Consider the following 27,939-nt stretch of genomic DNA (forward strand, 5'->3'; position numbering starts at 1 on the left):
CGGCATTGGTTAAACATGTATAGTATGTAGAGTGCTACGGTAGTTAGTCAAGTGAAACTAAGAGGGCAAGTTGAAAAGAACAAAAGTACTTATTCTAGTTACCAATGGACGTCTCAAAAAATAAAATAAAATTCCTTTATTTAAATGTTGTCTAATTAAACCAGCTAAAAGATAAAGTTACCAATCTAATTTAGTCTAACCACTTAGGACTTACCTGCTCATGAAAATAAATGCAGTCTAGCTGAATAAGTAATTTGACAATGGCCCCTTTTTCAGAATGTTTGAATCCCGTCAACTGTATTACAGGTTTCTGTACTAGTCCAGCCATCTGTGCAAGAAAAGTATCATTAGCTTTGCACAAGATCACATTCATTCTTCCTGTGAGCGTCAATTTATTTTGTAGAAGGATATATTAAAAAACACATGCATTCAACTCGTCTACCTCCTGCGATATGCACACATGGGTCTGGATTTTGCCGGCGTTCAGAGGGGAGGTTCGGAGACGGGTCCGCTGTCAAAATATAAAAGATGACAGCGGGGCAGGATTCCGCTCTGAACCCGCCTTCGAGTCAGTTTCCCCAAGTGTTGGGACTGCCTGCGCTTTACAGACCCGACACGACGCAGCGGCTGAGCCAACTGAAGTACAGGTAGTTAATAGGGTGTTTAAACAGTATTTTACCATCTACTTATCATCATTTTTCCAGCTTTTTGACGAGGTTGACAGCGCTTGAGGATCACGTCAGATAAGCAGAGCGAATTTTCAATTACTCTCCATTGCTCTGAATAGGCGACAGCTGTAAAAGTGGTATAAAAGCTACCATTTCACAGCTGTTCACTTTCCAATGTTAGAAGCTGGAGCCTTCAGGATTTAGAACACACTTTTGAGCTTTAGGAAGGTTGGAAGTGTTTGGAGTAAACTCTCGATCCACTGTCACCTCCTTAGAGCAACCTTTCTCACCAATGACAGATCGCTTCTGTCATCTCAACTTCAGCTGCCATCTATTCCAGCATTGGTGCCCTTGGGAAAAAAAAACTCACCTTGGTCCTCAAAATTCCATCATGATCAGCCCCACCAACCTTCTTCACAATCACCTGATGCTGCACAGGACACAGGGCATCAGCACCCGACCACATTGCTGGCCGGGAGGCCAGGGATGCCCACACCATAGCCAGATTTACATCAGATGACGCTGTATACCCTGGTTGCCACACGATGCGCCAGGTTGGCACCACCCCACACCAGCACCATAAAGCATCCCTGCAATGCCCAAGCCATTCCTTTCACACTCATCGCAATTGCAGGGGATACCCTTATGTCTTACCATTCACTACAACTCACTAAACCAGTTCCAAAGGTGCATACAAATCTGACCAAGGTGGCAGTGTTCAAAATAAAGATTTTGATGTTTGACAACATATTAGCAGAAACTCTATATGAACATTGGCTAAAAGACCCAAGTGTCTACCCTTGTTTTTTGTTAGTTCGTGATGATTGGGCAAGAATGAGGAGCGTGAGGGGTGGCTAGTGAGATAATGTAATAATGTAGATAGAGAGGGATGGGTGGAGGTGCAAGGTAAGTTGGTGTGAGTAAGGATGTGTAGAAGTAGGGTAGGGAAGGCAGAGTGATGGGGATGTGATGAGTGGCACAGCAGGATGCGGTTTAGTGTGGCTTTGCAGTAACGTTTCATGATCTACGGAGATCACTGAAAGGCTTGCGCCATTGCAGCCAGGTCCTCCTGACAACATCCCTTCTTGCGTTCTCCTGTGCAACCAGGCTGCGTTGGTGTCAGGGGAGGTCTCTTCTGCCCATTGGAAGGGAAGAGAACCTCCCTGCATGTTCTGACAGCGTCCATACGCATATGGAGGGAGTCATGGGAGAGCCTGGGTGCAGCCTTGCACCTTTGTGCAGTGCTTGTCAGTGTTTGCACCACCTCAATGCTGCAGAACACGGACAGCATGACTGTCAAAATTAATGTGGACACTGTCCCTTTAAGGAAACCGGCTGATGATGAGTCATCAAATGACGTCATCAGACCAGCTTCCTTTTAATTGGCTGGGAACTTCGCAGGACGTGCTGAACAAGCCCAATCAGATCAAAATCACTTCAACAGAGCGCGATGGAACCGGGAGCGGGGTCGCAGTTCGCTACCTACCTTGGCCACACTTAGCCTGCCTCGGTAGGCAAAATCGCGGCCTAGGAGTCTAGAAGTGGGGTTAGTGGGAAATCATGCCAGGTTGTGCAGGTGCAAGATTTTGAATAAGCTTTTAAAATTATACATTTTGTCCTAATTTTTGTTTAACACTTTAAAGTTGGTTGAAGCACAAGTTTCTTTGCTGTATGGGCTAAGGCAATACAGCACCACTACTGGTGAGAGGATGCATTTATAGTAACAAGTTCACGTAGGTAGTTTCCAATGGCCCAGAAATCCCGGTTTCTCCTTCCCGCCGACGTTCGACTGGATTCTAGAAAAAATTGCACCTACCTGAAGCTGCTGCGCCCATGAGATCCCGGTCTGGAGGCCTCCCCTGGCTGCACATTGGAGCGCGTACGCGTCGGGACGTGCGCGGACCCGGAGCTGGAGTCACATGACTCTGGGCAGCCAATCAGGTATAGTATATTCTCATTCATAATAATGGGAACTCCGTAAGCTGGAGTTCCCATTATTATGAATGAGAAACAGCCCCCAAAACATTCATAACCAATAATAGATAGAAAAACTGCACAACATATTTTTATTAATTTAAATTAAAGTTATTTATGTATTTTTAAAAAATATTATTTTTCCGATTTTTGAAAAAGTTTTTTCAATTATAGTTTTTAACAATAAAAATGTATTTTTTAAATTTTATTTTACAATGTTTTTGTGTGTTTTAAAACTCTTATGGCTGATAAAAGTAGGCTATGTGCCTGCTTTTATAAGGCGCAAGAGTTTTGAGGACATTTGCTGGGCAAGATATGGGTAAATACCACAATCTTGCCCATGCAAATGTCCTCGCTCCCAAGATGCAGAGGATCTGTCAAGCTCCAAAACTGCGCGCTAAAAACGGGCTTTTGTGATGCCTTCTCGGGTCTCTAGAAACGGGAGCGGGAGTTTGGGCAGTCGAGTGGCCTATAAAGGCCCGAGAGTCGGAGGAGGCAGCCACTGGAGCGGGAGTTCGGGCAGTCGAGCGGCCTATAAAGGCCAGAGAGTCGGAGGAGGCTAGCTGGGGCAGGGGCAGAAGGTAAACAAAGAAGTAAGAAAAATCGATGTGCGATGTCACAGCCAAGCAGGTAAGTGATTGGTTGGTTGGTGAGTATTTTATCTTTTATTTTTCTTAGCAGTAAGAAACCTTTGGCATTGTTACAAATTAAGTTAATCTAAGGGTTAGGTTATGGCAGGAGAGCCCAGACCCGTGTCATGCTCCTCCTGTGCTATATGGGAAATTAGGGACACTACCAGTGTCCCTGACTAGTACGTGTGCGGGAAGTGTATCCAGCTGCAGCTCCTGACAGACCGCATTGCAGCACTGGAGCTGCCGATGGATGCACTCTGGAGCATCTGCGATACTGAAGATGTCGTGAATAGCACGTTTAGTGAGTTGGTCACACCGCAGCTAAAGGTTGCACAGCCAGATAGGGAATGGGTGACCATCAGGAAGAGCAAGGGAAGGCAGTTTGTGCAGGGGTTCCCTGCGGTCACCTCCCTCCAAAACAGATACACCGTTTTGGGTACTGTTGAGGGAGGTGGCTCATCAGGGGAAGGCAGCAGCAGCCAAGTCCATGGCACCAGGGATGGCTCTGCTGCACAGGAGGGCAGGAAAAAGAGTGGGAGAGCTATAGTGATAGGGGATTCTATTGTAAGGGGAATAGATGGGCGTTTCTGCTGCTGCAAAATAGAATCCAGAATGGTATGTTGCCTCCCTGGTGCAATGGTCAAGGATGTCTCGGAACGGATACAGCACATTCTGGAGGGGGAGGGTGAACAGCCAGCTGTCGTGGTGTATATAGGTACCAATGATATGTGGAATCTATATGGGTAGAGCTGCAGAATACCAAAGGGCAGAAAACGCTAGTGGGAGTTGTGTACAGACCACCAAACAGTAGTAGGGAGGTTGGGGACGGCATCAAACAGGAAATTAGGGACACGTGCAATAAGGGTACAGCAGTTATCAAGGGCGACTTTAATCTACATATTGATTGGGCTAACCAAACTGGTAGCAATACTGTGGAGGAGTTGTTCCTGGAGTGTATAAGGGATGGTTTTCTTGACCAAAATGTTGAGGGACCAAACAGAGAGCAGGCCATCCTAGACTGGGTCTTGTGTAACGAGAGAGGATTAATGAGCAATCTGGTCGTGCGAGGCCTCTTGGGGAAGAGTGACCATAATATGGTAGAAATCTTCATTAAGATGGAGAGTGACACAGTTAATTCAGAGACTAGGGTCCTGAACTTAAAGAAAGGAAACTTCGACGGTATGAGACATGAATTGGCTAGGATAGACTGGCGAATGATACTTAAAGGGTTGACGGTGGCTCGGCAATGGCAGACATTTAAAGATCACATGGATGAGCTACAACAATTGTACATCCCTGTGTGGTGTAAAAATAAAACGGGGAAGGTGGCTCAACTGTGGCTAACAAGGGAAATTAGGGAAAGTGTTAAATCCAAGGAAGAGGCATATAAATTGGCCAGAAAAAGCAGCAAACCTGAGGACTGGGAGAAATTTAGAATTCAGCAGAGGAGGACAAAGGGTTTAATTAGGAGGGGGAAAATAGAGTACGAGTGTAAGCTTGCAGGGAACATAAAAACTGAGCAAAAGCTTCTATAGATATGTGAAGAGAAAAAGATTAGCGAAGACTAATGTAGGTCCCTTGCAGTCAGAATCAGGTGAATTCATAATGGGGAACAAGGAAATGGCAGACCAATTGAACAAATACTTTGGTTCTGTCTTCACTAAAGACACAAATAACCTCATGATAACACTAGGGGACCGAGGATCTAGCGAGAAGGGGGAACTGATGGAAATCCTTATTAGTCAGGAAATGATGTTAGGGAAATTGAAGGGACTGAAGGCCGATAAATCCCCAGGGCCTGATGGTCTGCATCCCAGAGTACTTAAGGAAGTGGCTCTAGAAATAGTGGATGCATTGGTGGTCATTTTCCAACATTCCATGGACTCTGGATCAGTTCCTATGGACTGGAGGGTAGCTAATGTAACCCCCGTTTTAAAAAAAGGAGGGAGAGAGAAAACAGGGAATTAAAGACCGGTTAGCCAGATATCGGTGGTGGTGAAAATGCTGAAGTCAATTATTAAAGATGTAATAGCAGCGCATTTGGAAAGCAATGACAGGATCGGTCCAAGTCAGCATGGATTTATGAAAGGGAAATCATGCTTGACAAATCCCCTAGAGTTTTTTGAGGATGTAATTAGTATAGTGGATAAGGGAGAACCAGTAGATATGGTGTATTTGGACTTTCAAAAGGCTTTTGACAAGGTCCCACACAAGAGATTAGTGTGAAAATTAAGGCACATGGTATTGGGGGGTAACGTACTGACGTGGATAAGGAAATGGTTGGCAGACAGGAAGCAAAGAGTGGAAATAAACGGGTCCCTTTCAGAATGGCAGGCAGTGACTAGTGGGGTGCCGCAGGGTTCAGTGCTGAGGCCCCAGCTAGTTACAATATACATTAATGATTTAGACGAAGGAATTGAATGTAATATCTCCAAGTTTGCAGATGACACCAAGCTGGGTGGCAGTGCGAGCTGCGAGGAGGATACTAAGAGGCTACAGGGTGACTTGGACAGATTTGGTAAGTGGGCAAATACATGGCAGATGCAGTATAATGTGGATTAATGTGAGGTTATCCACTTTGGTGGCAAAAACAGGAAGGCAGAATATTATCTGAATGCTGACAGATTAGTAAAAGGGGAGGTGCAATGAGACCTGGGTGTCATGGTACATCAGTCATTGAAGGTAGGCATGCAGGTACAGCAGGCAGTAAAGAAAGCAAATGGCATGCTGGCCTTCATAGCGAGGGGATTTGAATATAGGAGCAGTGAGGTCTTGCTGCAGTTGTACAGGGCCTTGGTGAGACCACACCTTGAATAGTGTGTGCAGTTTTGGTCTCCTAATCTGAGGAAGGACATGCTTGCTATTGAGGGAGTGCAGCGAAGGTTCACCAGACTGATTCCCAGGATGGCAGGACTGACATATGAGGAAAGACTGGATCGACTAGGCTTATACTCACTGGAATTTAGAAGAATGTGAGGGGATCTCATAGAAAGGTATAAAATTCTGACGGGGCTGGACAGGTTAGATGCAGGAAGAATGTTCCCAATGTTGAGGAAGTCTAGAACCAGGGGTCACAGTCTAAGGATAAGGGGTAAGCCATTTAGGACTGAGATGAGGAGAAACTTCTTCACTCAGAGTTGTGAACCTGTGGAATTCTCTGCCACAGAAAGTTGTTGAGGCCAGTTCGTTGGACTTATTCAAAAGGGAGTTAGATGTGGCCCTTATGGCTAAAGGGATCAGGGGGTATGGAGAGAAGGCTGGGGTGGGGTACTGATGTTGAATGATCAGCCATGATCATGTTGAATGGTGGTGCAGGCTCGAAGGGCCGAATGGCCTGCTCCTGCATCTATTTTCTATGTTTCTATGGACCCGGGGAGGCCGGGATTTCTGCTCCATTATAAATTCTTGTCCACACTGAAAATGGGAAAAAAGTTGATATAACAGTGTAAGTAAAGCACGTCAACAGAAGCAAGGTTTTGTTGAAATGAAGTGCATTCAGCCAGATTTTTACTAAAGAATGAACGCAGTAATGTCTTTCTCATTTTCAGGATGTCCCAAAGTAGTTTACAGCCAGTGAGTTATGTTTGAAGCATCCACACTTGTTTTGAAGGCAAAGGGAGCAGCCAATTATCACACAGCAAGGTCCCACATACAGCAAATGATTGATCAATTAATCTATTTTTGGTGGTGGTGACTGAAGAATAAATGTTAGCTTGGGCAATGAGAAAATTTCCCTCTCCTTCTTTGAAGTGCTATGGGATGCTGTACGTGTGTCTGAAAAGGAAGATGGTTGAACATCGCCTCAGACCGTGCAATACTCCCTCACTAATGCACCTAGATATCTGTTCAATTCTTGGGAGTGGAGCTTGAATTTATGACCTTCTGATGCAGGCAAAGTGCTGCCACTGGGCCAAGGCTGACATTTGGAAGATAGAGAGTGGTTGTATTAAAAATCTAGCATTGGGCATGCACTCCATGTCCACAAACCTGACATTCCATTATCAGGATTTTTGGATATATGCTTCTGTCAACATTAATCATTGTAAATTGCTATGCCAACATTTCCCATTCAATTTTTTCAACTCTCGATATAGTTGCAGGTTCCGGTCACCTGGTGACTCTTCAGTGCATTTCTGAAGAATCCCAACCCTCATCATCTTGTATAAAAACAATTCATGAGCAATGTCACAAGTCCCCCCCCACTCACCTACCTCACAAACAATGCAGCCAGAGACAGGAACAGCAGGGGAAAGGTACCTGCAATTCATTACTGTGCAGCATCACATCATATTTTGGAACAGTGAGGCAAGGTATTAATTGAACAAATCAATATTAGAATTATTAAACTCTGAACAAACAAATTTTTGACAAAGCTTACGACCCAAGTAAAATAAAACGGATAGTTTAAAGTTTTTTAAAAATTAAATTTAAAGAGGTTTATTTATTGTGCAGCATCTCTATAAAGACAGGCATTTGTCACAATATTGGTTCTACACAAACTGGTATTGTGGCCTTAATCTGATCCTATGGGAAGATGATTTTTAATCATGATTCTCAGTTGTTACATAGGATGTTGTTCTTATAACAACTAGGAATGATGATTGAAAACGATATACACTAAAGGAGTGAAATCAAATGCACAATAATAAATACAATGGTGAAGATCACTCCCTGAAAACAAGCAGTTTTCCAGTAACCATTTAAACATAATTTTAAGAAGAAACAGAAAATGCTTCATTTTTTAGTCTTCTGATGCTCCAAAAAATGCAATGACCTCTCTTCTCAGGTACTGAATGACCTGCTGTCCAGTTTTGAATTTCCAAATTTTTCATTTTTTTCCCTTTTCTTTTAAAAGGGGGTTTGGCCAGTAGCATCAACAACTTATATTTATATAGCACCTTTAACATAGCTAAACATCCCAAGGCGCTTCACAGGAATGTAATCAGGCAACAATTGCCACCAAACCAAAGAACAAGACATTTGGACAAAAAGCTTGGTCGAAATGTTTTAAGGAGCGATTTAAAGGAGAGGTAAAGAGGCGGCAGGGTTTAGGGCAGGAATGCCAGAGCTTAATGCCTAATCAGTTTAATGGTTGGAAATCGGGGACACGCAAGCGACCCGCATTGGAGCGCACAGATCTTGGAGGGTTGTAGGACCAAAGGTGAGAGATAGGGAGGGGCAAGGCAATGGAGGGATTTGAACAAAAAGGATGAGAATTTTAAATTCAAGGCATTGGTGGACTGGGAGCCAATGTAGTTCAATGAGGGATGATTGGTCTTGGTGTGAGTTAGGATAAGAATAGAAAAGTTTATAGAGGGTAGAAAATGGGAGGCTGACCACATCATTGGAATAGTAGAGTCTGGAGGTAACAAAGACATTGAGTGAGAGCTTCAGCAGCAGATGGGCTGAGGCAGGCAATATTAGAGGTGGAAGTAGGCAGTCGTTGTGATGGAGAGGATATGGGGTTATAAGCTCAGCTCAGGGTCAAAGAGGAAGCAGAAGTTGCAAACAGTCTAATTCAGCCTGAGACAGTGGCCAGGGAGGGAAAACAATGACGTTGATCTTCCCAATGCTTAACTGGAGGAAACTGCAGCTCGTGTAGGACCGAATGTCAGCAGGCTGACCAACAGAACGGCAAGTGGAGGTGGTGGGGGGTGGGCAGGTAGAGCTGGACATCGTCAACATAAATGTGAATCCTGCACCATGTTTTCGGAATAGATCCTGGGGGACTCCAGAAGTAACGATGCAAGGGCGGGATGAGGAGCCATTTCAGAAGTTTCTCTGGCTACAATTGGACAAGTAAGAGTGGAACCAGACAAGGGCAGTCACACCTTGGCATACCATTTTGCCATCTGGAGGAGGCAGGGAACCCCAATGAAGGGCTCTTGATGTGCGAGTCCTCCCTTTATCTATTGGGGACTTGGTCTGGAGGATTTTGCACAGGGGTAGTCCTGTGCAATAAGTTTTTATGTCGGTTCACAGACTCCCAGACCACCTGCATTTTTTTGTGGCATGGAGGAGTCCGTGTTCCACTTATACACAGAGTGCGAGAGGTTGCACCCCCTTTTCCACTATTTGAAGGGGCTGCTCCTCAATTGCACTTCAGTCCCAAGCTCCTGATCCTTGGGCACCCGGTGCAGAGGGGAGCAGGCAGATCAGAGGACCTCATTATGGGATTGCTCTTGGGCCTAGCCAAAGTGGCCATTAACAGGTCCAGGTAGCAGGCGATCATTCGGCCCAACTGCCTGCCTCTCTCCCAGGGCTATGTTCACGTCCGGGTGATCTTGGAGATGCAGCACGCGGTGGCCGCTGGAACACGAGGTCTTCTGCGATTAGTGGGCACCGTGAATGCTTCATCACCCCAGGAAAATAAAATGTTGATTTAATTTAAGTTTCCTTTCATTTTTGTTTAAGCTACAGTTTGATTAGTTGTACCCCTTTAAAGGACAACCTGAAAAATTCAGCACATGTAATGTGGTGCACTTGGCCCCAGATAGGGTAAGTGCTGAGAGAAGTCTCTTTGCAGCTGTGAGTTTCACTTTGTAGGTTGGTGCGTGAGGAAGAGATGTATTGTTGCTGCTGAGATCAGAGAAGGAAGGAAAAGACTAGAAGGGAGCAGTTGTGCTTTTCCTAATTGCTTTCTTGTTGGCTCGAGTGTCAGCTGTGGCTCAGTGGGTAGCACCCTCGTCTCTGAGTCAGAAGGTTGTGGGTTCAAGCCCCACTCCAGTCTTAAGCACATAAAGTTAGGCTGACACTCCAGTGTAGAGGGAGTGCTGCATTGTCGGAGCTGTCGTCTTTGGGATGAGGCACTCTCAAGTGGACGTAAAGGATCCCATGGCACTATTTTGAAAAAGAGCAGGGGAGTTATCCCCGGTGTCCTGGACAATATTTATCAACATAAAAAAAACAGATTATCTGGTCGTTATCACATTGCTGTTTGTGGGAGCGTGCTGTGTGCAAATTGGCTGCCACGTTTCCCACATTACAACAGTGACTACACTCAAAGTACTTCATTGGCTATGAAGTGCTTTGAGACGTCTGGTGGTCGCGAAAGGCGCTATATAAATGTAAGTCTTTTTTCTTCACATTGGGAGAGAGAATATAAAACAGACAAGGGCAGTAGCAGTCAGCTGGACAACAGAGGAGGCATTTCCCTCCATGATCATGGCGGGAAAACCTTTAACAGGCTGCAAAAAATAACTGCACATTTGCAGTTAAAAATCTAAAAGCCGCTGGACATTATTACCTTTGCCTTTACAATCAGCACACATATCGTGGGCAGGGACAAGCTATCCTCATGCTCACACCGCCAATTACTTGAACTCCGGACAAGAAAAGGGCTGCAGCCACACCGAATTACAATTGATTACTCGGCACTGATTACCGTTAATCCCCGATCCCGCGCGCAGAGTAAACCAACCTCCCTCGCGCCAAACTTCCGATCGCCTCTACTACTTTACATGAAGGTAGCGAAAAAAATACACATACCACAATCGCAACAGAAAGCGGAATAACTTTAAAAAAAACATTGAACACCAGCTAAATTTACGGTTCTGATAATAATTTGATGTGTTTGTATTTTCTATCAAGCTTGTTGTTTTTAAAACCGATCAATCATCCCCCGCGTCCCCCCGCCCGAGTAGTAGAGCTTGCTCACGCACTGTACGTGCTGGCCCAGAGCTGGCAATGACGCGCGCGCGTAGAGCGTCTCCGGGCGACGCGTTTGTAAACAGACGGTTGAACCTGAGAGACAGCGACAGAAGTCAAGGCCGGACTGTCGCATGTAAGTCTTACAGAGCCAAGGGATCTCTGCTAGCTTGTTTTTTTCCTTTCTGTGCTGGTTCATCCACGTACGGTTAATGGCCCGCCCCAGGTGTTGGTGCCGTCCCACTGTTGATCCCTCGGGCTGTTACTGTGATTCTCTCCAAATGCCAACGTCGACCTACGAATAGACAGACAGCAAATACATCCTTTTGTTATTTCCAAACAAAGTTATGTGGATCGTTTATTCCAGTTGCAGACAAGTGATTTATTAATACAGTTTTTTGATGCCAGGGCCTCACTTGATAGCATGTAATATATATGCACAACGCAGGAATGGAGGATGTTTTTCCAGTTGTTGGAGAACTATATTACTCGTTACCTTCGCTTTAATGAAAGAACAGTTACCAGTCTCTAATGGCAGTTGGTCATTATCCCGCCATTCGCACCCTATCATGACTAATGTTTTTCTAACTCCAGGCATTGCCATTTAAATTTGGGCCATCGTCCCTTTTGTTTCTCTAATCTCCTGTCTTCCAACCTATAACAGGCCTTCCCTTTTGTTCTTTCTTCCCCTTTCAGTACTTAAGAATCTGTTCTTTCCTAAAACTCCAGTTCTGACGAAGGGTCATCCACCCGAAACATGAACTCTGCTTTCTCTCCACAGATGCTGCCTGACCACCTGAGATTTACAGCATTTTCTGTTTTTATACCAGTGTTACAGTTGTTTTCCCAAGATAATCTGAGGTCCAAAAACTCTACTGCCCGTAACCGAACTCACACCAAGTCCTATTCACTTATCCATGTGTTTGCTGTCCTCCATTGGCTCCCATTCTGGCAACGCCTTTTGTTCAAATCCCTCTATGGCTTTGCAACTCCCGATCTCTGTGACCTCCTCCAGCTCCACAACCCGCCGAGATCTCTACATTTCTCCAATTCTGGCCTCTTGTGCACTTCTCATTTCCTTCGCTCCACCATTCCCGTTGGCGGGCGTGCCTTCAGTTGCTGAAGCTCTGGAATTACCTCCCTAAATCTCTGCCCCGCTCTCCTCCTCTTAAGTTGCTCCTTAAAACCTACCTCTTTGACCAACACCAACAACTTGTATTTATAATGCCTTTAATATAGTAAAACACCCTAAGGTACTTCACGAGCGTTTTCAAATCAGATTTGACACCGATCCACATAAGGAGATATTAGGACAGGTGAACAAAAGTTTGGTTAGGGAGGTAGGTTTTCAGGAGTGTGTTAAAGGAGGATCGAGAGGTGGAGAGATTTAGGCAGAGAATTCCAGAGCTTGGGACCTAGGCAGCTAAAGGCTAAATGGTGCAACCCCGATTTTCATCACGCCACAGGAGGTCAGAATTGGAGGAGCGCAGAGAAGGGTTGTAGGGCTGGAGGATATTACAGAGATTGGGAGGTGCAAGGCCATGGAGGGATTTGAAACCAATGAGAATTTTAAAATCGAAGCATTGCTGGACTGGGATCCAATGTAGGTAAGTGAGCATGGATGCTGGGTGAACGGGTCTTGGTGTGAGTTAGGATACAGGCAGCAGAGTTTTGGATGAGCTCAAGTTTACGAAGGGAGCAAGGTGGGAGGCCAACCAGAAGATCATGGAATAGTCGAGCTTAGAGGTAACCAAGGAATTGATGAGGCTTAAAGCAGCAAACAAGCTGAGGCAGGGGTGATGTTCGAGGTGGAAATAGGAGGTCTTGGTGACGGAGCGGATATGGGGTTGAAAGTTCCTCAATCAAATAGGTAACGCTGTAAGTCGTTCGATTCCGACACCAAAATATGGTTTGCAACTACAAATCCATTTATTGTGTCTGACCAAGTTCAGATACAAAAATGGTTTTTAAGCAGTAGACATACAGAGAAATAAACAATATTACCCCATTCCTTCGTAACCTTCGTGGATCCTTTCAAATTTGACTCCCTCCGCAACTTGTTAAAGAAAAGCTTAGGATCTTTATAGGCTGCCTCTCATGAATACTGTTGGTGTTAATTCATTATGACCTGACAAGTGAACAATACACCAAAAATGAAGTATTTCCTTCAAAACAACAGAAGCAAACCTGATTTTCATTGTTCCACTGCTTATCACAAATCTGTTTAAAGAACATAAGAAATAGGAGCAGGAGTAGGCCATACGGCCCCTCGAGCCTGCTCCGCCATTTAATACGATCATGGCTGACACAATCATAGACTCAGGTCCACTTCCTTGCCCGCTCCCCATAACCCCTTATTCCCTTATCGGTTAAGAAACTGTCTATCTCTGTCTTAAATTTATTCAATGTCCAGCTTCCACAGCTCTCAGGCAGCGAATTCCACAGATTTATAACCCTCTGAGAAAATAAATTCCTCCTCATCTCAGTTTTAAATGGGCGGCCCCTTATTCTAAGATTATGCCCTCTAGTTCTAGTCTCCCCTATCAGTGGAAACATCCTCTCTGCATCCACCTTGTCAAGTCCCCTCATAATCTTATACGTTTCGATTAGATCACCTCTCATTTGTCTGAATTCCAATGAGCAGAGGCCCAACCTCCTCAACCTTTCCTCATAAATTAATCCCCTCAACTCTGGTATCAACCTAGTGAACCTTCTCTGAACTGCCTCCAAAGCAAGTATATCCTTTCGTAAATATGGAAACCAAAACTGGACGCAATATTCCAGGTGTGGCCTCACCAATACCCTGTATAACTGTAGCAAGACTTCCTTGCATTTATACTCCATCCCCTTTGCAATAAAGGCCAAGATTCCATTGGCCTTCCTGATCACTTGCTGTACCTGCATACTAACCTTTTGTGTTTCATGCGCAAGTACCCCCAGATCCCGCTGTACTGCAGCACTTTGCAATTTTTCTCCATTTAAATAATAACTTGCTCTTTGATTTTTTTTCTGCCAAAGTGCATAACCTCGCATTTTCCAACATTATACTGCATCTGCCAAATTTTTGCCCACTCACTTAGCCTGTCTATGTCCTTTTGCAGATTTTTTGTGTCCTCCTCACCCATTGCTTTTCCTCCCATCTTTGTATCGTCAGCAAACTTGGCTATGTTACGCTCGGTCCTTTTTTCCAAGTCATTAATATAGATTGTAAATAGTTGGGATCCCAGCACTGATCCCTGCGGCACCCCACTAATTACTGATTGCCAACCCGAGAATGAACCATTTATCCCTACTCTCTGTTTTCTGTTAGTTAACCAATCCTCTCTCCATGCTAATATATTACACGAACCCCGCAAACTTTTATCTTGTGGTGTAACCTTTTATGTGGCACCTTGTCAAATGCTTTCTGGAAGTCCAAATACATCACATCCACTGGTTCCCCTTTATCCACCCGGTTCGTTACATCCTCAAAGAATTCCAGCAAATTTGTCAAACATGACTTCCCTTTCATAAATCTATGCTGACTCTGCCTGACTGAATTATGTTCTTCCAAATGTCCTGCTACTGCTTCTTTAATAATAGACTCCAACATTTTCCCAACCACTGATGTTAGACTAACTGGTCTATAGTTTCCTGGTTTTTGTCTGCCTTTTTTAAATAGGGGTGTTACATTTGCAGTTTTCCAATCTGCCGGGACCTCCCCAGAATCCAGGGAATTTTGGTAAATTACAACCAATGCATCCACTATCCCTGCTGCTACTTCTCTTACGATACAAGCCATCAGGTCCAGGGCATTTATCCATCTTTAGTCCCATTGAGTACCATGTTCTTAGTGATTGTGATTGTGTTAAGTTCCTCCCCCCTTATAGCCCCTTGACTAGCCACTGTTGGGATATTGTTAGTGACCTCGACCGCTCCTCTCCAACCTCTGTCGTCGAGCTACAGTACGCGGACGACGCCTGCGTCTGTGCACATACAGAGGCTGAACTCCAGGACATAGTCGATGTATTTACCGAGGCGTATGAAAGCATAGGCATTACACTAAACATTAGTAAGACAAAGGTCCTACACCAGCCTGTCCTCGTCGCACAGCACTGCCCCCCAAACATCAAGATCCACTGCGTGGCCCTGGACAACGTGGACCACTTACCCTATCGCGGGAGCCTCCTATCAACAAGAGCAAGTATTGATGATGAGATCCAACACCGCCTCCAATGCGCCAGTGCAGCCTTCGGTCATCTGAGGAAAAGAGTGTTTGCAGATCAGTCCCTCAACACTGTCACCAAGCTCATGGTCTACAGGGCCGTAGTAATACCCGCCCTCCTGTATGGCTCAGAGACATGGACCATGTACAGTAGACACCAGCGATGTCTCTGCAAGATCCTGTAAATCCCCTGGGAGAGCAGACGCACAAACATTAGCATCCTCGTCCAGGCCAACATCCCCAGCATTGAAACACTGACCACACTTGATCAGCTCCGCTGGGCAGGCCGCAAAGTTCACACACCAAACACGAGACACCCAAAGCTAGCGCTCTACTCTGAACACGTCCATGGCAAACGAGCCAAAGGTGGGCAGCGGAAATGCTACAAGAACACCCTCAAAGCCTCCCTGATAAAGTGCGACATCCCCACTGACACCTGGGAGTCCTTGGCCATAGACCACCCTAAGTGGAGGATGTGCATTCGGGAGGGTGCTGAGCTCCGAGTATCGTCGCCGCGAGCATGCAGAAATCAAGCACAGGCAACGGAAGGAGCATGCGGCAAACCAGGCTCCCTGCCCACCCTTTCAATGATTATCTGTCCCACCTGTGACAGAAACTGTTGGTCTCATATTGGACTGTACAGCCAACTAAGAACTCATGCTAAGAGTGGAAGCAAGTTTTCCTCGATCCCGAGGGACTGCCTATGATGATGATAGTGGGGGGGGGAACTTAACACAATCACAATCACCTGAGGAGGTGGTACTCAATGGGACTAAAGGCGGATAAATCCCCTGGACATGATGGCTTGTATCCTAGGGGCTTAAGAGAAGTAGCAGGGATAGTGGATGCACTGGTTGTAATTTACCAAAATTCCCTGGATTATGGGGAGGTCCCGGCAGATTTGAAAATTGCAAATGTAACGCCCCTATTTAAAAAAGGAGGCAGACAAAAAGCAGGAAACTATAGACCAGTTAGCCTAACATCAGTGGTTGGGAAAATGTTGGAGTCCATTATTAAAGAAGCAGTAGCAGGACATTTGGAAAAGCATAATTCAGTCAGGCAGAGTCGGCATGGATTTATGAATGGGAAGTCATGTTTGAAAAATTTGCTGGAATTCTTTGAGGATGTAATGAACAGGGTTGATAAAGGGGAACTAGCGTATGTAGTATATTTGGACTACCAGAATGCATTTGATAAGGTGTCACATAAAAGGTTACTACACAAGATAAAAGTTCACGGGGTTGGGGTGTAATATATTAGCATAGATAGAGGATTGGCTAATGAACAGAAAACAGAGAGTAGGGATAAATGGTTCATTCTCGGGTTGGCAGTCAGTAACTAGTGGGGTGCCGCAGGGATCAATGCTGGGACCCCAACTATTTACAATCTATATTAACGACTTGGAAGAAGGGACCGAGTGTAACGTAGCCAAGTTTGCTGACAATACAAAGATGGGGTTTAAAGCAATGTGTGAGGAGGACACAAAAAATCTGCAAAAAATTTAGACAGGCTAAGTGAGTGGGCAAAAATTTGGCAGATGGAGTATAAATTTGGAAAGTGTGAGGTTATGCATTTTGGCAGAAAAAAAATCAAAGAGCAAGTTATTATTTAAATGGAGAAAGATTGCAAAGTGCTGCAGTACAGTGGGACCTGGGGGTACTTGTGCATGAAACAAAAGGTTAGTATGCAGGTACAGCAAGTGATCAGGAAAGCCAATGGAATCTTGGCCTTTATTGCAAAGGGGATGAAGTATAAAAGCAGGGAAGTCTTGTGTCATGTATCTTGATAAGCTCAAAATAAAGGATGAAACTGAGTACTGTGAGCAATGAGTAAGTGTGACCTTAGCTCCTTTAATTAGACTCCAGAGTGCAGGTACTGCGTGGATGGCCTACTTATATACAGTGCTCCCAAGGGATGCTTGGATCCCTTGGGACTCCCAACAGGTAGGCCCTCTGGTTGTGGTGTGATACAGGTTGCCAAGGGTTAAATACATAACATCGCTCCCTCGTAAAGTCACTCGTACACTTATTTACAGGGTGAGACGATCTGGGACTTTTCGCTTCCTTGTCGATTGTCTCCGTACAAATGCAAGTGTGGGTGAGTTGGTTAGTTCTTCACTGGGCTGCTGGGCAACCGGCCTTGCCGGGCTGCTGGGGATGGTGAGTTCGGCTTCGTGGTTAACCATGATGTCGGTTGCCACTTGTGTGTGTATTGGGGGTTCGAAGTTGGTGGTGTCCTCTTCGGGTTGCTTGTAGCTGCTAGTGAACAGCAATTTGATTTGGTCCAAATGCTTTCTGCATGTTAGTCCATTGGCCAATTTGACCTGAAACACCCTACTCCCTTTGGCTATGATCGTGACAGCGAGCCATTTGGGACCATGTCCATAATTGAGTACAAACACAGGTTCATTGAGCTCAATATCGCGTTACAAATTTGCATGATCATGGTACATACTTTGTTGATGCCGCCTGCTTTCAACGTGATCATGAAGATTAAGGTGGACAAGAGAGAGCCTTGTTTTGAGCACCCTTTTCACGAGCAGCTCGGCTGGGGGAACCCCGGTGAGCGAGTGGGGTCTGGTGCGGTAGCTGAGCAGAACTCGGGACAGTCGGGTCTGTAGGGAGCCTTCCTACATGTGTTTCAAGCTTTGCTTGATGGTCTGAACTGCCCGTTCTGCCCGGCCGTTGGATGCAGGCTTGAGCGGGGCAGATGTGACGTGCTTGATCCCATTGCGGGTCATGAATTCCTTGAATTCAGCACTGGTGAAACACGGCCCATTGTCCTAGTCAGCGACATCAGGCAGGCCGTGTGTGGCAAACATGGCTCGTAGGCTTTCAATGGTGGCGATGGACATGCTTACAGACAATATTACACATTCAATCCATTTTGAATAAGCATCCACGACAACGAAGAACATTTTGCCAAGAAATGGGCCCGCATAGTCAACGTGGATCCTAGACTACGGTTTGGAGGGCCACGACCACAAACTTATCGGTGTCTCTCTGGGTGCATTGCTCAGTTGCGAGCAAGTGTTGCACTGGCGCACGCATGACTCTAAATCTGAGTCGATGCCGGGCCACCACACTTGGGATCTGGCTATGCCTTTCATCATTAAAATGCCTGGGTGAGTGCTGTGTAGGTCACGAATTAACGTTTCTCTGCCTTTCTTGGGCAAGACCGCACGATTACCCCACAAAAGACAGTCCGCCTGTAAGGGCATTTCGTCTTTGCGCCTGTGGAACGGCTTAATCGCCTCCTGCATCTCCGCTGGGATGCTGGACCAGCTCCCATGGAGGACACAGTTTTTTTTAACCAGGGACAGTAAAGGACCCTGGCCGGTCCAGGTCCTGATCTGGCGGGCCGTAACGGGTGACTTTTCATTCTCGAATGCATCCATCACCATGAGCAAGTCTCAGGCTGTGCCATTTCCACCCTGGTGGTGGGCAATGGTAGCCGATTGAGATCATCAGCGAAGTTCTCTGTGCCTGTCTGTGGCGGATTACATAGTTGTATGCCGACAGCGTGAGCGCCCATCTTTGGATGCGGGCAGAGGCATTGGTGTTAATCCCTTTGCTCTCTCAGAGTAACTATATGAGCGACATTTGGTCAGTTTCAAGCTCAAACTTGAGGCCAAACAAATACTGGTGCATTTTTTTCACTCCGTAAACGCACGCCAGAGCTTCTTTTTCAATCATGCTGTAGGCCCTTTCGGCCTTGGACAGACTCCTGGATGCATAGGCGACCGGTTGCAAAATCCCCGATTCGTTAGCCTGTTGTAACACACACACGACCCCGTGTGACGACGCATCGCAAGCTAGCACTAATCGTTTACATGGGTTATACAGAACAAGCAGTTTGTTTGAACATAACAGATTTCTGGCTTTCTCAAAGGCAGCCTCTTGTGAATTCCCCCATACCTAGTCGTCTCCCTTGCGCAGTAGCACATGTAGGGGTTCTAGCAAGGTGCTTAACCCGGGTAGGAAATTACCGAAATAGTTGAGTCCCAGGAACGACCGCAGCTCTGTCACGTTCTGTGGTCTCGGCACGTTCTTGATGGCCTCCGTCTTGGCGTCGGTGGATCTGATGCCGTCTGCTGCGATTCTTCTTCCCAAGAACTCTACCTCCGGCGCCAGGAAAACACACTTCGAGTGTTTCAACCTGAGTCCCACGCAATCTAGCCGACTTAGAACCTCTTCCAGATTCTTCAAGTGTTCTGATCTGTAACCAGTATGTCGACCTGGAAAACCACGGTGCGAGGAACCGACTTTAGCAGGCTCTCTATATTCCGTTGGAAAATTGCCGCGGCCGATCGAATCCCGAACGGGCATCTGTTATAGATAAACAGACATTTGTGCGTGTTGATGCAGGTGAGGCCTTTCGAAGATTCCTCCAGCTCCTGCGTCATGTAGGCCGAGGTCAGGTCCAACTTGGTGAACGTCTTCCCTCCAGCCAGGGTCACAAATAGGTTGTCTGCCTTGGGTAGCGGGTACTGGTCCTGTAGCGAAAAATGGTTAATCGTTATTTTATAGACGTCACAAATTCTGACCGTGCCGTCACCTTTAAGTACCGGGACAATCGGACTGGCCCACTCGTTGAATTCCACCGGCGCAATGATGCCTCTCGCTGCAGCCTGTCCAGCTCAATTTCCACTTTCTCTCATCATATACGGTACCGTCCGTGCCTTGTGGTGGATGGGTCGTGTACCAAGAACCAAATGGATTTGCACTTTCGCCCCCGAGATACTTCCAATGCCTGGCTTGAACAACGATGGAAATCTGTTCAGAACCTGGGCACATGAGGCGTCGTCAATGGATGAAAGCGCTCGACTGTCGTCCCAGTACCAGCGGATTTTTCCCAGCCAGCTTCTGCCGAACAGGGTGTGGCCATTCCCTGGCACGGTCCATAGTGGGAGTTCGTGCACTGCTCCATCATAGGAGACTTTGACTTCTGCACTGCAAATTACAGGGGTCAGTTCTTTGGTGTAATTTCTTAGCTTGGTGTGAATGGGGCTGAGCTTGGGCCTGTGTGTGCCTTGTTGCACCACAGCCTGTCAAAGGCCTTTTTGCTCATTATGGACTGACTCGCAACCGTGCCAAGTTCCATGGATACTGGAATTCCGTTCAGTTCAACTTTGAACATTATTGGTGGATATTTCGTGGTGAAGGTATGTACCCCACACACTTCTGCCTCCTCGGTTCGAGCCTCTAGTTCAGCCTGATCCACCGTGGATCGAACTTCCTCTGCAATGTGGTGGTTTGCAGGGTTTGTAGCTTGCCTGCACATTCGCTGGAGGTGTCCCGTTGTTCTGCAGCCGTTGCATGCATAGTGCTTGAAGTGGCATTGATGGGCCCGATGATCACCTCCACAACGGCAACAAGGTGTTAACTGCCTCGCATTAACGATTAATGGTGGACTCTGGGTTATCTGAGGTCGTGCAGCAGCCGGCATGTACGTTCTGCCATGTATATTCCTGCTCGAAAATGACATTACTTTGTGCACAGTACTGGCCGAAACCTCTTTATGTTGCGAAATTTGTTTGGTGTTTTCGCTGGTGGACATAAATGCCTAGGCTATTGTTATGGCTTTGCTCCGATTCGGTGTTTCAACAATCAATAGTTTGCGAAGGATTACCTCATGGCCAGTGCCAAGTACAAAAAAGTCTCTGCATTTGTTCTAGGAATCCATCAAATTCGCAATGTCCTGCGAGGCATCTTAGTTCGACGACGTAGCTCACCATTTCCTGGCCCTCCGACCGTTGACACGTGTAGAACCGATACCTCGCCATCAAAACGCTTTTCATAGGATTTAGGTGTTCCCGGACCAGCGTACACAATTCTTCTTAGGATTTGGTTGTTGATTTTACTGGAGCTAGAAGATTCTTCATGGGGCCATAGGTTGTTGCTCCACAGACGGTAAGGAGGATCGCCCTTCGTTTGATCGCGTTCGTGGCCAACGAGCTGGAAGGGCACGAGAAGTATCGGTCGAGTCTCTCCACGAAGGCTTCCCAATTGTCCCCTTCTGAGAACTTCTCCAGGATACCAACTGTTCTTTGCATTTTCGCGCAGTTCATTATCTCGTCGCCAATTGATAAGCTCATAAATAAGGATAAAACTGAGTAATGAGTAAGTGTGACCTTAATTCCTTTTAATAAGACTCCAGAGTGCAGGTACTGTGTGGGTGGCCTGCTTATATACAGTGCTCCCAAGGGATGCTGGGATCCCTTGAGATTCCAACAGGTAGGCCCTCTGATGGTGGTGTGTTACAGGTTGCCAAGAGTTAAATACATAACATATCCCACATGGTTACTGCTGCTTGTACTATTACAAGGTGTGCCACCAGAGGGCACTGTAGTGGGAGATTTGTAGGTTACCTGTTCAGGTGTGCCAAGCCTAGTATAAATGGCAGGCCACCATGTGTGATCCTCACTCTGGAGTTACATTAAATGGACTAAGGTCACTACAGTTCAAGCACAACACATTGTCTCGTCGAGTCATTATTAGAGCATCTGAAGACCTAACAATTGGCGACGAGATTACAGACCTTCACGCAAAAATGGCAAACCTTGGTACATTGCAGCAGTTCGCCGATGGTGAACCTTTGTGGAGAGGCTCGACCATTTTTTCAAAGCAAGCGACCTGGCAGGCGACAATCCGGCCACACTGGCTGATAAGCGCAGAGCTATCCTGCTAACCAGTTGTGGGCCCACCGTCTATGGCCTCGTCAGGGACTTGCTGGCACCAGCGAAGACAACGACCAAGACGTACGAGGAGCTTGTAACGTTGATCCAAGAACAACTCAAGCCCAAAGAGCTTCCTCAAAGCCAGACACCGGTTTTATACACACCGAAAGCCACGAGATCGCGAAATATGCTGCAGACCTCAGGAGGCTGGTGGCACCGTATGATTTCGGCGACCACCTCACCGAAGCGCTGCGGGATATCTTTGTCATCGGAATCGGCCATGAGGGCCTTCTTCATAAGCTACTATCTGCGGATACCACAGTCACACTGCAGAAGGCCATCTCCGTGAGCCAAGCATTCATGACCTCAACCTGTGGCTCTAGGTGGATGACTCATCCTCAGGACTCAAACCCGGCAAGTACTGTGCACAGAGTGGCGCCTTTTAGAAGCTGGACTGTAGAACGTGAATCTTCTCAGGGGAGAGAGAACAGGCCCCCGAGTCCCTTAACTCAGAGTCCGCGGAGGGGGGCTCATGGAGTAGCACCATGCTGGCGATGCGGAGGGAATCACAGGCCTCATCAGTGCCGTTTTAAAAACTATGGATGTAAAGGCTGTAGCACAAAGGGCCACCTCCAGCGAACGTGTAAAAGAAATATGACTCACTGTGTTGATGAAGAGTCTGCAGATGGCCATGAATCCAGCGTGGATTATGAAGCGATAGTCAGAGAGGCAGCTCAGCCCCACCAGGAGGTATATGGCATGTTTACCTGCACCACCGAATGTTCTCCGTTGAGGATGGAAGTCAAGATAAATGGCGTTCCAGTCTTCATGGAAGTGGACACTGGGGCGAGCCAATCAAGCTGAATGACCCAAGTTGGTCCCAGTTCGGGCAAAGCTGTGCACCTACACCAATGAACTCATCCCAGTCGTTGGTAGTGCGGATGTAAAGGTACTCCATGACGGCGCAGTGCACAAGTTACCCCTGTGGATTGTTGCAGGCGATGGACCAACGCTACTCGGAAGAAGGTGGATGGAGAAGATCCATTGGAGCTGGGAAGATTTCATCCCTCCTGCGATCGACGTCCCCCGCGCTCAGAGGCAAAGCAAACCCCCACCTGAGGTTGGATCCGGCACCAGAGAGCAGACTAGCACAGCACCCAAGGCACCGACCGCTCAGCACGACTGCATGGAGATGATCCAGCTGAGACGACCCGAAGGCACCTTCCAGGCTCCAGTGGCAGGACTCCGGAGGAATAAAATCGGACCCAGAGGCGACTTCCCAGCTTCGGTGGCGGAACCAAGGGAGAAGAGGATCACAGCAGTCGACATCGTGCGTGGAAGAAAGATGGTGCCCAAGCCACAAGGTGAGGTGCTGAAGAAAAAGATGGCGGTGACCGGACCACAAGGTGCAGCGCTGATGGAGCAACACGTGGCACCAAGCAAAGAAAAGGATTGGGGTAAAGATAGCAAGGCTTTTTTTTTAAGGAGGCCCACAACTCACCACACTTAAAGGGACAGTTCCACACTCTCAGTCAATGTAAGAGCAACTGTGAGTTAGATGTAAACTGTGTAATTGATGATCAGAGTTGTGTACATGCAATAACCAAGGAAAAGTCACGCGATTGCGATCGGAGCTGCAGGTTATTTACAATAAGTAATGAAACGTGCGACGTAGAATCTCAACTGCATACAATCAATGCAGCGGGCAAACACCCATCGGGAGCACACAGGTCTAGCGAGCTACCCAATGCTGTAGCCTGCATCCCTGGGACCAGAGTGATGCACCACGGAGTGTGGCCACAAGCATCTAATATATACAAGCTGCAGAGCAAGCGATCTCAGGGAGGGCAACGACAACGGTATCGATACTCTGCCCTCGATTGGCTCCACCTTTCAGGCACCCGATGGCACCAACTACCACGAGCCTGAAAGAGCCAGCTGCGCCAAGGCGCAGTCCCCAGACCCTATCGCTACCAAGGTTACACCCGGGAACAAAGGGTCACCCGCAACGGTTCTCCCAAATGGGACTGGGACCAGCCAAGATCCTAAACCAAATAACGCCCAGGCAAGCGAGTCAGCAGTTCCCTGTGCACTGCTAAACGACTGCTCCTCAGGGAGCAGCAACGGCCTGGGGCGCAAGGAGACGACAGGGAGGTCACAGGCAACTGTGAATCTGCCCGACGCTAGGAGCAACGGCAAAAGCCCCGAGAGCAGGCAATTTGAGCCAACTGGGTTCCAACTGTCAGCAATGGGCACCGCGCCGCCACCAGGCTACCTGGACACCATCCAGCAGTTCTGGCACTAGTTTGTCCTCATGCACCAGTGCTGACCGCAGCACTGACTCCAAGTATATACCTCACCAATCAAATGTACTTGCCTCACCGTGATACCACGTATGCAATACTGTAAATGCAAATTTTTTTTGGACTTGAATGTATATGGATGTAATGAGCCAACAGCACAATCTGTATGTGGTGGGGGAGAGGATGGAGTGGTCATGGACACACAAACAGAAACTACCAGCAACTCTACTGCCAACGAAACACCACCTACTCACCCAAGATGGAAACGACCCTCCAAGAGTCAACCAGATAGAGCTAAGCCCAGAGCACAGTCAATGCAAAGGCAATTTGCACTAAAGACTTGGGGAAGAGTGATATCATGTATCCTACATGGTTATGTAAATTCCTGGATTCTTTTACTTCAATCTGGTTCAGTAAAATTACTGAGTCGAATACCTCTTGTGCTTTGAACAAAGCAGTCTTTATTACCGGCCAGTAAGACCTATCAGACAGAAGATATACTCTCTGGATAGAGCGTACACACTCCCTACGGATAGGTGAAGTTACATCGTAAAGCGTTAACAGTTATACAGTTTTGAAATCAGATAACAAAATACAAATGGATTGACAGTCTAACTCAGCCACTCATTAGTCAATCTATATGAGATGTTCTTCTTGAAAGCTCAAGCATTGCCTCTAAATGTTTCAATCTAATGGTGTGACTATTAACTGAGACCTTGCAATTCTGCAGATGTATTTCATGTTACAATTATATATTATTGGCAGGATTAGTGACTTGAAACCTTGAGAAAGACTGTTAGCTATGCTGATGTTGCACTATTTGCAATCTGACATTCTCCCAGCTACTCTTCCACGGCTTATACATTTTCATATATCCCGTTTACCTTACTGTCCTTAATTCCATATATTCCGTTCAGATATCCACAGTTACTGCTTGTACTATTACAAGGTGTGTCACCAGAGGGCACTGCAGTGGAAGACTTGTAGATTACCTGTACAGGTGTGCCAGGCCTATTATAAAAGGCAAGCCACCATGTGTGATACTCACTCTGGAGTTACTTTAAATGGACTAAGGTCGCTACAGTTCAAGCACAACATATTGTCTCATGGAGTCATTATTAGAGCATCTGAAGACACAACATCTTGCTACAGTTATACAGAGTATTGGTGAGGCCACATCTGCAATACTGTGTACAGTTTTGGCTTCCATATTTATGAAAGGATATATTTTGGAGGCAGTTCAGAAGAAGGTTCACTAGGTTGATTCCGGAGATGAGGGGGTTGACCTATGAAAAAAAGTTGAGTAGGTTGGGCATCTACTCATTGGAATTTAGAAGATTGAGCAGTGATGTTATCGAAACGTACAAGATTATGAGAGGCTTGACAAGGTGGATGCAGAGAGAATGTTTCCACTGATGGAGGAGACGAGAACTCGGGGGCATAATCTTAGAATAAGGGGCCACCAATTTAAAACTGAGATGAGGAGAAATTTCTTCTGAGGGCTCTGGGGGAGGTGGGACCAGTACAAACTGGACGGTCTGCACCTGGGCAGGACCGGAACCAATGTCCAAGGGGAGTGTTAGCTAGTGCTGTTGGGGAGGAGTTAAACTAATATGGCAGGGGGATGGGAACCAATGCAGGGAGACAGGGAAACAAAATGGAGACAAAAGCAAAAGACAGAAAAGAGATGAGTAAAAGTGGAGGGCAGAGAAACCCAAGGCAAAAAAAAAAAAGGGACACTGTACAGCAAAATTCTAAAGGGTTACAGTGTAATAAAAAGGCCTCAATGCAAGGATTATTCGGAACCCAGGAGAGGGCTCTGAGCTAGTTAGAGTGGGTGAGAGCTCAGATGAACAGGATCCCAAGAAAGAATGCAAAAGGCAGGAGGCAACAGAGCAGAGTAGCACTGGGGTAAGTGTAAACCACAAGGTGATAGGAAGGGACAATATGTATGAAGATAAAGGGGCTGCAGGAGGGGTCAAAATTAAAAATCATGGTTTAAAAACTAGTATTAAAACACTCTACCTAAACGCACGCAGCATTCAAAATAAAGTAAATGAGTTGACGGCACAAATAATTACAAATGGGTATGATTTGGTGGCCATTACAGAAACGTGGTTGCAGGGTGGCCAAGACTGGGAATTAAACATACAGGTGTATCTGACAATTCGGAAAGATAGACAAGAAGGGAAAGGAGGTGGGGTAGCTCTGTTAATAAAGGATGATATCAGGGCAGTTGTGAGAGACAATATTGGCTCTAATGAACAAAATGTTGAATCATTGTGGGTGGAGATTAGAGATAGTAAGGGGAAAAAGTCACTGGTGGGCGTAGTTTATAGGCCCCCAAATAATAACTTCACGGTGGGGCGGACAATAATCAAGGGAATAATAGAGGCATGTGAAAAAGGAACGGCAGTAATCATGGGGGATTTTAACCTACATATCGATTGGTCAAATCAAATCGCACGGGGTAGCCTTGAGGAGGAATTCATAGAATGCATACGGGATTGTTTCTTAGAACAGTATGTTACAGGACCTACAAGGGAGCAAGCTATCTTAGATCTGGTCCTGTGTAATGAGACAGGAATAATAAACGATCTCCTAGTAAAAGATGCTCTCGGAATGAGTGATCACAGTATGGTTGAATTTGTAATACAGATTGAGGGTGAGGAAGTAGTGTCTCAAACGAGCGTACTATGCTTAAACAAAGGGGACTACAGTGGGCTAAAGTAAACTGGGAACACAGACTAAATGGTGGCACAATTGAGGAACAGTGGAGGACTTTTAAGGAGCTCTTTCATAGTGCTCAACAAAAATATATTCCAGTGAAAAAGAAGGGCGGTAAGAGAAGGGATAACCAGCCGTGGATAACCAAGGAAATAAAGGAGAGTATCAAATTTAAAACTAATGCGTATAAGGTGGCCAAGGTTAGTGGGAAACTAGAAGATTGGGAAAATTTTAAACGACAGCAAAGAATGACTAAGAAAGCAATAAAGAAAGGAAAGATAGATTATGAAAGTAAACTTGCGCAAAACATAAAAACAGATAGTAAAAGCTTTTACCGATATATAAAACGGAAAAGAGTGACTAAAGTAAATGTTGGTCCCTTAGAAGATGAGAAGGGGGATTTAATAATGGGAAATATAGAAATGGCTGAGACCTTAAACAATTATTTTGCTTCGGTCTTCACAGTGGAAGACACAAAAACCATGCCAAAATTTGCTGGCCACGGGAATGTGGGAAGGGAGGACCTTGAGATAATCACTATCACTAGGGGGGTAGTGGTGGACAGGCTAATGGGACTCAAGGTAGACAAGTCCCCTGGTCCTGATGAAATGCATCCCAGGGTATTAAAAGAGATATCGGAAGTTATAGCAGATGCATTCGTTATAATCTACCAAAATTCTCTGGACTCTGGGGAGATACTGTTGATTTCTGGATTCTTTTACCTCAATCTGGTTCAGCAAAATTACTGAAACTAATACCGTTTGTGCTTTAAACAAAGCAAGCTTTTATTTAAAAAGCAAATCCCGATCGGGGACCTTATCAGACAGAAGGAATGCAAGTCTATTCGAACACACCCACTTCCTACGGACAAAGTGACGTTACATTGTAAAGGGACGATGGTTATACGTTTTCGGCAAAAGATAACAAGATAGGGCTAGAGTGACATCCTAGTTCAGCCTATCTCTTTTGATCCCTCTTTCCCTTTGTCCACTCATAAGCCGACCTAAGTATGGTCTGATTTTAAACAAAGACCTTCTGTTCATGTTTCAGGTTAATAACATGATTTAATAAGACCTGAGGTTTTTCTGCAAGCTGTGGGTTTTGT

At 46.1% G+C, this 27,939-nt stretch overlaps 2 protein-coding genes across 2 annotated transcripts in view; one reads left to right on the forward strand and one right to left on the reverse strand.

The window, feature by feature from the left end:
- Nucleotides 1-10,692, reverse strand: part of slf1 (SMC5-SMC6 complex localization factor 1) — a 108,330-nt gene extending 97,638 nt beyond the window's left edge. The window contains exons 1-2 of the mRNA XM_070875202.1: nt 10,659-10,692; nt 215-328 (exon numbers count right to left, since the gene is read on the reverse strand). Coding sequence (XP_070731303.1) covers nt 215-328 — 114 coding nt within the window. The 5' untranslated portion in view covers nt 10,659-10,692. The remainder of the gene's footprint in view (nt 1-214; nt 329-10,658) is intronic.
- A 282-nt stretch (nt 10,693-10,974) lies between these two features.
- kiaa0825 (KIAA0825 ortholog) overlaps nt 10,975-27,939 on the forward strand; it is a 769,133-nt gene continuing 752,168 nt past the window's right edge. Inside the window, exon 1 of the mRNA XM_070884909.1 lies at nt 10,975-11,057. The gene's annotated coding sequence lies outside the window, so the exon portion shown is untranslated. The remainder of the gene's footprint in view (nt 11,058-27,939) is intronic.

The sequence above is a fragment of the Pristiophorus japonicus genome, chromosome 1, assembly GCF_044704955.1.
Source record: "Pristiophorus japonicus isolate sPriJap1 chromosome 1, sPriJap1.hap1, whole genome shotgun sequence".
Classification (NCBI taxonomy): Eukaryota; Metazoa; Chordata; class Chondrichthyes; family Pristiophoridae; genus Pristiophorus; species Pristiophorus japonicus.